At 49.5% G+C, this 9,709-nt stretch overlaps 1 protein-coding gene across 1 annotated transcript; it reads left to right on the top strand.

Annotated features, from left to right (window-relative positions):
- The first annotated feature begins 302 nt into the window (after positions 1 to 302).
- Positions 303 to 8,178, top strand: KCNK15 (potassium two pore domain channel subfamily K member 15). Its single transcript, XM_084848390.1, has 2 exons — positions 303 to 780; positions 7,165 to 8,178. Exons 1-2 carry the CDS (start codon positions 465 to 467, stop codon positions 8,079 to 8,081), a joined length of 1,233 nt encoding a protein of 410 aa, XP_084704516.1. The 5' UTR covers positions 303 to 464; the 3' UTR covers positions 8,082 to 8,178.
- Positions 8,179 to 9,709: the final 1,531 nt, after the last annotated feature.

The raw sequence follows: 9,709 nt of genomic DNA, 5'->3' as shown, positions 1-9,709 counted from the left end.
TGGCCCCGGCCAGCAAGTCCCTGCGGCGGGAGCACGCGGGGCGCGCAGGGGGAGCGGCAGCGCCGGCCCGTCTCCCTCGCCTCCGGGCAGCCTTTCGGTCGTGCGCCAGCGGCTGCGGTCGCGGCAGGTGTGAGCCTGAAGCCTGGTGCGAGGAGGAGGAGGAGGAACGGACCGGCCGGCAGCCGGCCCCAGTCGCCGGGGCGCGCACGGCAGGAGCCGCCGGCAGCCGATGCGCTGGAGCCGGGCTCCCGCCGGCCCGTTAGGCGCGGGACGGGTCACGGGGGGCGCCCGGCCGCGGACGTAGGCCGCGGCTGGTCGCGGCCCAGGGCGAGCTCCCGGCGCTCGGGACAGGCGCCCGCCCGGGGCGCGGAGGGGAGCCATGCGCGCGGGGCGGCCGGTGCCCGGGCCGGCCAGCTGCGGCGCCGCGTAGGAGGCTCGCGCGGGGCCATGCGGGGCCCCGGCTGATGTCGCCTGCCCGGGGCAGCCGCCGCCTCGCCATGAAGCGGCAGAACCTGCGCACGGCCTCGCTCATCGTCTGCGTCTTCTCCTACTTGCTGGTGGGCGCCGCCGTCTTCGATGCGCTCGAGTCCGAGGCGGAGATCGGCCACAAGCGCCTCCTGGAGCAGAAGCGCGGCGACCTCCGCAGGAAGTACCGCTTCACGGCCGAGGACTACCGGGAGTTCGAGCGGCTGGTGCTGCGGGCCGAGCCCCATCGAGCAGGCAGGCAGTGGCGGTTCGCCGGCTCCTTCTATTTCGCCATCACCGTCATCACCACCATCGGTGAGTGTGCGGCGCGCTGGGAACCTTCCCCCTCTGGCCACGAGGCGGTGGGACATGTGTGCCCCCCATCCATTTAGTGCCATCTTTAAATAACCCACCAGCGGGTTGCGCCAGGCTATGCTCTGTGACGCTCTACGGGGAGGTGTGGCGTGGTTCCCCGACCTTAGTCGATTTCCCGTGGCCCATTTCTACGGGTTAAATGTACAAAACAAGAGTGCACCGTTGCAATCTTTTAACAGTTAAGACCTAGCCAAGTGGACCCAGCCTTTTTTTAATACCATGTAGGTTGACTGTGTGGAAGAAGAGCTAGAGCTGTGTACCTAGCCTGTTACACATACAACTTGTACAGGTATAGGTGGCATGCTCCTATTTTATTTTATTTTATTTATTTACTGTACTTTTAAACTGCCCACCAACCCGAAGTTCCCTGGGCGGTGTATGATACATTAAAAATGTAAAATACAATCATTAAAACAACACAGAATACCCCCCCCAAAAAAACCCAGCAGCGAATAATAAAACCATTCCAGCATATAAAACCAGCAGCAGAATAAAGTACTGTTGTTGTTCAGTTGTTCAGTTGTGTCCAACTCTTCATGACCCCATGGACCATAGCACGCCAGGCCTTCCTGTCCTGCGCTGTCTCCCGGAGCGTGCTCAAGTCCATATTCATTGCATCGGTGATGCTTTCTAGCCATCTCATCCTCTGCCATCCCCTTCTCCTTTTGCCTTCAGTCTTTCCCAGCATCAGGGTCTTTTCACAATAAAGTACTAAAAGCACTAAAGAGAACTCTTAAAATGCCTAGGTGAATTAAAAGGTCTTTGCCTGGTGCCGAAAAGGCCATAACATAGGCACCAGGCGAGCCTCTCTGTCGAGAGCATTCCACAAACAGGGTGCCACCGCTGAAAAGACCCTTTCTGTAGGTTTCCAGATCTCGTCAACTTGCTTTTTGCAAGGGGTTCTGGATCACGTGTCTACATGTGTACAAGCTGTGCACGTATGAATGTGTGGAGATCAGGAATGGCGGCAGCAGGTGTCAAATTGTTCCCCCTCATACCCAGCGTACACATTTCTGTACACGTGGAAAGGGCTCCCCTGACTCAGATATTCTGGTTTAAGAATATAAAGAAGTATCTTGCTGGATCAAACTAAGGTTCATGTAGTCTACCATTCTTTGTGAGAATCCCACATCCAGCAGGACATAGGTGGTCCGTTGGAAATTGGCCGGTGGGTCTACCAGTACATAGGAAGTTGTCTTGTAGCAAGTCAGACGGTTGTTCCATCTAGCTCAGTATTGTCAACACTGACTGGCAGCAGCTCTTCAGAGTTTCAAGCACGATTCCTTCTTAACCCTACCTGGAGAAGCCAGGAATTGAAGCTGGGACCTTCTGCATACAAAGCATGGCTCTGCCTTGAGCTATGGTTCCTCCCATCATGGTAGACCATGGGCTACCTTCAGGTCCCTTGGGCTGGTCACCACCAGGGCCAGATTTGAACCAAGGTGTTGACTTGTTGCCTGTTTTCTCAGTCACAGAATATGTGATGATGTCACTGTAATGAAAGGTACCTCTGAGTATGTATAGAGTGCCTTCAGTACTGCATAACTACAAGCAACTTCCACGTGCCTGGAAATTGAGGGCATGGTTTCCCTGGCAAAGGCCATGACTTCCAAAGCAAGTGTGAGACCCAGTGCTGCTCAATTTAGAAATCCAGCATCAGATACCCAGTTCCCTTCAAGGACATCCACACTGGCACACAATCTTCAGGAGAATTAGGACACTTGCAGCACAATCCTATACATGTCTACTCAGAAGTAAGCTCCAGTGAGATCAGTGAGGCTTACTCCCAGGTAAGCTCCACTGTGTGTGTGTATGTATTTATTTTATTGCATTTATATCCCACCTTTTTTCCTCTTGCAAGGAACCCAAGGCAGCTTACATTATCCTCCTCCTCCTCTCCATTTTATCCTCACAACAACAACCCTGTGAAGTAGGTTAGGCTGAGAGTCTGCGACTGGCCCAAAGTCACTCAGCGAGCTTCCTTGGCCGAGTGGGGACTAGAACCCTGATCTCCCGGCTCCCAGTCCAACACTCTCACCGCTATACCATGCTGGCCCTATTAGCAGCCTTCCCCAACCTGGTGCTCTCCAGATTTTTGGACTACAACTCCCATCAGCCCAAGCCAGATGGCCAGTGGCCAGGAGTTGGGAGCTGTAGTCCAACATCTTGGGAGTTGTAGTCTAACACTTTTGGAGGGCACTGGGTTGGGGAAAGCTGGTGTATGGGATTGCATCCTTAACCTCCCATTGAGCTCTTGATCCATCAGCATGAGTTGCCACTGTCTTACTCGAGGCCTGCTCTTCTAACATGGACTCTGGCCTTTTGCAGCCTTACACACCTTGAAGTAACTGGCCACGCACCCCCATGCGCCTATTTGTGAGCAATAAGTCACCAGTGTGTTTGCATATCTGCTCTGTCTTCGCCACTCCCTGCATCCATGGTCGTTGCCGGATCTGCGCCCTTTATACGATATTGGTGCACAGCTAAGAGCACAACGATCATCGACAATAAGCACTTATGTGACAGAGCATTATCTTCTTTCTGCCCTGTATCTACCCCTTCCCCGACAATTTCAGGTAACTGGCAATCACTTCATCATAACATCCGCAGAACTAGTGTGCTAAATAGTAGAGATACTGCATTTTAATAGCCATCTATAAAGTTCAGATGACATTGTTTGGGCCATTTCCCCCACCCCCGATTAATTATTTTGTTGAACCTTTAGAGAAAAAGGACATTTAAAGATACATCACAGTAAGGAGGAAGAATGATTGTTCAATAACAACTCCCCCCTTGTTCCATTATAAAAGTAATTGCTTCGTTTCCAGCAAATATGAAGTCCATTTACAATATGTACATCCAGGTCATGCATCTTTAATTGTCTGTTCTTTGTACAAAAACAATTGGCATCAGTAATGCACATTTACACAAGGGAAAATGGGAACCAAAATGAGCAGGAGAGAGTCCTGGTTGCTTTGCGCTTGCCAAAACGTGTGGGCATTTGGCATAGTATGCATGCCAAGCTGTCATGAGAGAGATGCTGCATCCATGCCACTCCAATCCACCGTGCCAAGTTCTGCATAACTTGCTTTTATTGCCATCTATCCTTTTGTCCTCTTGTTGACTTCCTCTCCAGTTTAAGAAACTAGCATCTGGAGATGGCTTTATTGTGAGAAAAGGTGAAGTGGCTCCTCGTAATCCACCTTGTGTTCCCTGCAAAAGGAAAAAAGGCGGGATATAAATGTAATAATAAAGTAAATGATCTGGAGTTAGGGGTGAGCAGCAAGGTGGCCAAATTTACAGATGGCACCAAATTATTCAGGGTGTTAAAAAACCATTACAAAGAACCTCACAAGGATCTGTCAAAACTGAGTGATTGGGCAATAAAATGGCAAATGCAGTAAGCATAAAGTGATGCACACTGGGGCAAAACAATCTTAACTTTACATATACATGGCTGTGACTGACCAGGAAAGTGTCATGGTGGATAGCTCGGATTTCATGTTTGGGAACATTAGGACAGGGATCAAAAATAAAACTGCCAGTATATAAATAACACTGCCAGTATGCCTTTATATGACTCTATGGTGCAACCACAGCTGGGATACTGCATACAGCTGTGGTGACTGCATCTCCAAAAGGATATTGTAGAGTTGGAAAAAGTGCAGAAAAGGGAAGCCAAAGTGATCAGAGAGCTGCTGCAACTCCCCTAGGAGGAAAATGTTACAACATTTGGGGCTTTTTAGTTTAGAAAAAAAAAAAAAGTAAGGGGAGATTGAGGCTTACAATATTACACATGGTATGGAGAAAGTGGATAGAGGGAGGTTTTTCTCCCTCTCTCAAATACTAGGGATGTACGAAAGTCACTTACCTTACCACGGATTATGTTGATGGTGGGGGGGGGAGGCGTTCTGTCCCTCCCCCCGGAATCCTCGACAGGGGGGAGGCGATCCGTTCCTCCCCCCCAGAATCCTCCACGGCCGGCTGTGCTCCGCGGCAGCTCTGCGGAGCAGCCGGCCAGGCCCAGGCCAGAGCCGTCTGCAGCTGGATTTCTGGCCGCAGAGGGCTCTGGGAAAGAAAAAAAACCCAAAACCGAGTATGCAAATGGCGGCAGCTACGGCCGCCACCATTTGCGTTCCTTATTTTGGCTGTCTTAATCTACGTAAATATTTACGTAGACTATGACAGGGAAAATAAAGGGGAATGCAAATAGCGTAGCGGGTGCTATTTGTGTCCCTTTTTGATTCACCGTTTTAGCCTGTGTAAATATTTACGTAGGCTAAAACGGCGAATCAAAAAGGGAAGCAAATAGCACCTGCTACGCTATTTACGTTCCCCTTTATTTTCGCCATCTTAGTTTACATAAATATTTATGTAGACAAAGATGGCCAAAAATAAGGAACGCAAATGGCGGCGGCCATAGCCGCCGCCATTTGTGTACACAGTTTTTTTTTTTTTTAACCCAGCCATGATAGGCTACGTAAATCTTTACGTAGCCTATCACGTCTTTTTTTTTTTTTTTAACGAGACTGCAAATGACGGTGGTGGCAGCCGGTCAGAAGACCAGCCGCTGCCGCCGCCGCCAGAGCCGCCGCCGGAGCCACCACCACCACCAGGAACATCTGCCCCAGGTAAGTCTTGTCCTGGGGGGGATCCGCAGGGGGGCGGGGGGGTGGCAGGCTGTTCCGCCACGGAGTTCGGGGAGCTGAATGCAATGGCATTCGGCCTCACCGAGATCCGTGGCGGAATTCTCTGACATCCCTACCATATACTAGAACTTGCAGTTGTCAAATGAAGCTGCATAGTGAGAGATTCAGGAGATACAAAGGGAAGGACTTCTTCACACAGCATGTAGCTTTTCTATGGAATTTGCTACCACATGATATAGTGATGGCCACCAACTTTAAAACGGGATTAGACAAATTCATGAAGGATAAGGCCATAAATGACTACTTGTCATGATGGCTATATAGTACCTCCAGCATCAGAGCTAGTATCCCTCTCAATATCAATTGCTGGGGAAGATGAGGGGAGGGGTGCTATTGCACTCATGCCCTGCTCATGGGCTTCCCATTGGGGCATCTGGTTGGCTGCTGTGGTTAACAGGATGCTGCTGGACTATGTAGGCTTTTGGTCTGATCCAGCACAGGTACTCTTATGTTCTTATGGTTGCCCATGGTGGTTGATTTGGGGTGCCATTGAAGGTGGCACAGAGAGATGTGTCCATTAGTTATCATCCACTGACAACTTCCTCTGGTCATAAATATACAACTATGCAAGAACACCATAATTCTTTTGTCCAATTTACAGGAGAACCTCAGTGGATTGTGCCCCTTGTTAATTTCAGGAAGGGGTGTCTTGTTTTTTGCTTTAAACAACAAAATGCCTTGTGCTGGCCCTGGTACCATGATGGATAGAGTTATGAGAACTATTTCTTTCAATGCATAGGAATTTGTCCTCTTCCCACCACTCACCTCAGCTACTGCCAGTGTTACAACTTTTGTATTTGGCTTTTTTTGCCGGCAGCCTTTTCATGTCTGTAAATTGAGTGTAAAATCTACGCTGGCTAGAATTAGGGATGGCGGAGAATTTCTCCACGAATCTCCGGGAGGCCGAATGCCAACGCATTCGGGCCCCCGAAATTGGTGGAGAAATTCTCCGCCAGCCCCCCGCCCCCCCCCGGGATGGGACTTACCTTGTGCGAATGTCCCTCTCGGCGGCGGGTCCTGGCGGCGTTTCGGTGGCGTTTCGGCGGGGGTGGCGGCGGCGAATTTTTAAGACTTAAAATTTGTTAGGCCAGTAAATTATTCCTTAGATCTCCTTTTGAGATCTCCCCTCGCCTCAGGTTTGTATTGGTGCCTGCCTGCCTGCCTGCCTGCCTTCCTTAGGTTTATATGCCTAGGCCGTAAGCCAGCCTTTCCCAGCCATGGGTCCCCAGATGATTACTACAACTCCCATCACTCCCAACCAGTGGTCAGGGATGATGGGAGTTGTAGTCCACATCAACGGGGGCGCGCAGTTGGGGAAAGCTGTCCTAAGTACTTTTCAAATTCTGGTCCTTCAAAAGCAGATGAGATGGCATCTTCTTTTCATAGTGCATCATGCTGTACAAAGTCAGGCTGTATAACCTAGAGGAACATTCAGTCCTTGAGACCAGTAATTATATCATGGATCACTTGTCATCCTGTGTCCCCGAGGAGCAGTACAATGGCCAGAAATAGGCATTACCCCGCAAGTTCTTGACAGAGTTTCCTCCTTCCTATGGCTTTAAGATTCATTCTAAATAATGCTCCCCCCCCTCTGTATTTCCCTCTTTTGCTGTAGGTTATGGGCATGCTGCTCCTGGAACAGATGCCGGCAAAGTTTTCTGCATGTTCTATGCAATCCTTGGCATCCCCCTCACCCTGGTCATGTTCCAAAGTCTTGGTGAGCGCATGAACATTCTAGTCCGGATGGTGCTGAAGAAAATAAAGCAGTGCCTGGGCATGAGGCAGACGACGGTCTCCATGAAAAACATGGTGGCGGTTGGCTTCCTCTCCTGCATGGGGACGCTGGGCATTGGGGCAGCTGCCTTCTCCTATTTTGAAGGCTGGACATTCTTCCATGCCTTTTATTACTGCTTCATCACATTGACCACCATTGGGTTTGGAGACTTTGTGGCCTTGCAGAAACACGAAGCTTTGCAAAAGAAGCCCCCTTACGTCGCATTTAGCTTCATGTACATTCTGGTGGGCTTGACAGTGATTGGGGCTTTCCTGAACTTAGTTGTCTTTCGGTTTTTGATCATGAACTCTGAAGATGAGAGGCGGGATGAAGAAGAGAGGGCGTCTTTGAGGAGAGCCAGGAATTACATCAACTTGAAACCCAGGGAAGAGAATCGGAGCAGGAACGAGATCCTGCTCCCCATAGAGGACCGGACCAGTCAGATGAACCTCATCCCGTTGATCCAAGAAGATGCCGAGAGGCAGCGAGGCAAGTCTTTGAGTTCCACCACGAGAGTCCCTTCCTTCTGCACCTGTCTGTGTTACAGGCCACGGCTGAACAGAAGCCCTGATCCTCCCCACCCAGAAGCCTTCAACTGCCACACGAATCTTGTTTATTATAATTCAATTTCTTACAAAATCATGGAAGTCTCCTTGGGTGGTAAGGACCATACTGGCTTGTCTTCCCCCAGGAGCACTCTATCGTCCAGTAGCCCCAGCTGCTGGGAGCATGCCCGACTCCGGAGGAAGTCTATCTGAAACATGCATGCTCCTTTGGACCTTTTTATTTGTAATTTTTACTTTGAGCTGTGTTCCTCTGCTGAACTTGTCTTTTGATGATAAATGATTCACTGAGATGCTGTGATTTGCCCTCCTTTCACCTCCTCTTTCTTCCTCTCTCCTTTGCAGGCACACTCTGTAATGGCTACCAGTGCGCAGTGCTGCCAACTCTATAATGCACTGATGGAGTGATGTTTTTTAAATACGAATGGTGAATAATAGTTTCTCCTGGTCGCGTATGTCACAGCGCTCGCATTGGAAGCCAAGTGTTCAGAGGAGTTCAAATAATAGAACCCCACAGTGCATCACAGTTGCTGTGTCATCTGCAGAAAGCCCTAATTATTCCCTTGGGGAAAATATATAGATAATACATCACTGCAGTCTGTGTTCTAGGCTTGTTCTGGCTTTGCTCCCAAGCTGTAGGCATGCCTACAGGCATACCTCACACAGCATACCTCTTACAGCAGTGGTGAGCAGACTTTAAGCTTGTGGGGTCCTCTTTGTTCAGAACCCCAAAAACCACTAACTAGAGCCTGGTATAGAAGACATACACTTAAAATGTAAAAAATTCTGAGCCCAGTGATTTGTTTTGAGTACCAGAAGTTAACATTGCTCACAATCCTTCCACACAAAAATCCACACCTGGTTACCCTAAGCCAGATATAGGCAACTTGGTGCCCTCCAGATGTTTTGTAATTCAACTCCCATAAGCCCCCGACAGCATGGCTAATGGTCAGGGATTGTGGGAATTGTAAGCCAAAACATCTGGATGGCACTAGGTTGCCTACACCTGCCCTGAGCTTTCTGCATTTCAACAGTATAGTTTAGGGCGGCAAGCGTCCATTTGTTACTGCTGTTGTTAAACAATTGGGAGTCAGAAATCCTTGATCTAGTGGAAATTACCCAGAGATCTACCAGTTGATCCAGATTTACCTTCGTCCCATCCATGTCCTACAAGACACGGGGTCTCCCCCCACCTTTCTTCCATGGGGTGAGTTCTGCTTTTGCATCCACATGTACCTGGCCCTGACTCCAGTGGTAATTTTTGTTGGGGCCGGGGGGAGGGGATGTTTTGGGTAGCCTTTTAGCTTAAAAAATGTTCAGGCTCCTGACAGTTTATCCAGTTAAATGTTATTCATCCTTTAAGAAACACTACCCCAGGCGTGGGAGGAATGGAGTGGCTTTGTGCTTGCCACAGTGGGCCCCCAAAATTGGCACTCTGCTCAGCCAGCTGGAGGGAGGGAAAGAGGTGGCTCAGTGATTGTCACAATGGCTAGAAACAGGAAGGACTAGTTGCACCTTGGTTTGATTCACAGAGGAAGGCTGTACATCTGCCCAACAAAGGGGGAGCCCATCTACAGTGGGCTCTCCGCTCACACTGCGAACATCTACGCAGCATGCTACTATTTTGTGGTGTGTTTTCATAATGGCGCTACCGGCATATGAGACTTTTTTAAAAGCAGGTTTCAAATGCTGATTTGCATTTATAATGGTAACGCATGGAAATATCCTCATGTAGTCATGCCAATTTTAAAAGTATATTGGAGCAGAAGGAGTCATTTAGTGGGAGTGGGAAGAAAGGAACTCTATAATAAGACAGTGTCATC

This window comes from Heloderma suspectum, chromosome 4, assembly GCF_057233095.1.
Source record: "Heloderma suspectum isolate Gila_16-S chromosome 4, 16-S_ref, whole genome shotgun sequence".
Taxonomy (NCBI): domain Eukaryota; kingdom Metazoa; phylum Chordata; class Lepidosauria; order Squamata; family Helodermatidae; genus Heloderma; species Heloderma suspectum.
The sequence above is the reverse complement of the archived record's forward strand: the minus strand, read 5'-3'. Positions and strand labels throughout refer to the sequence as shown.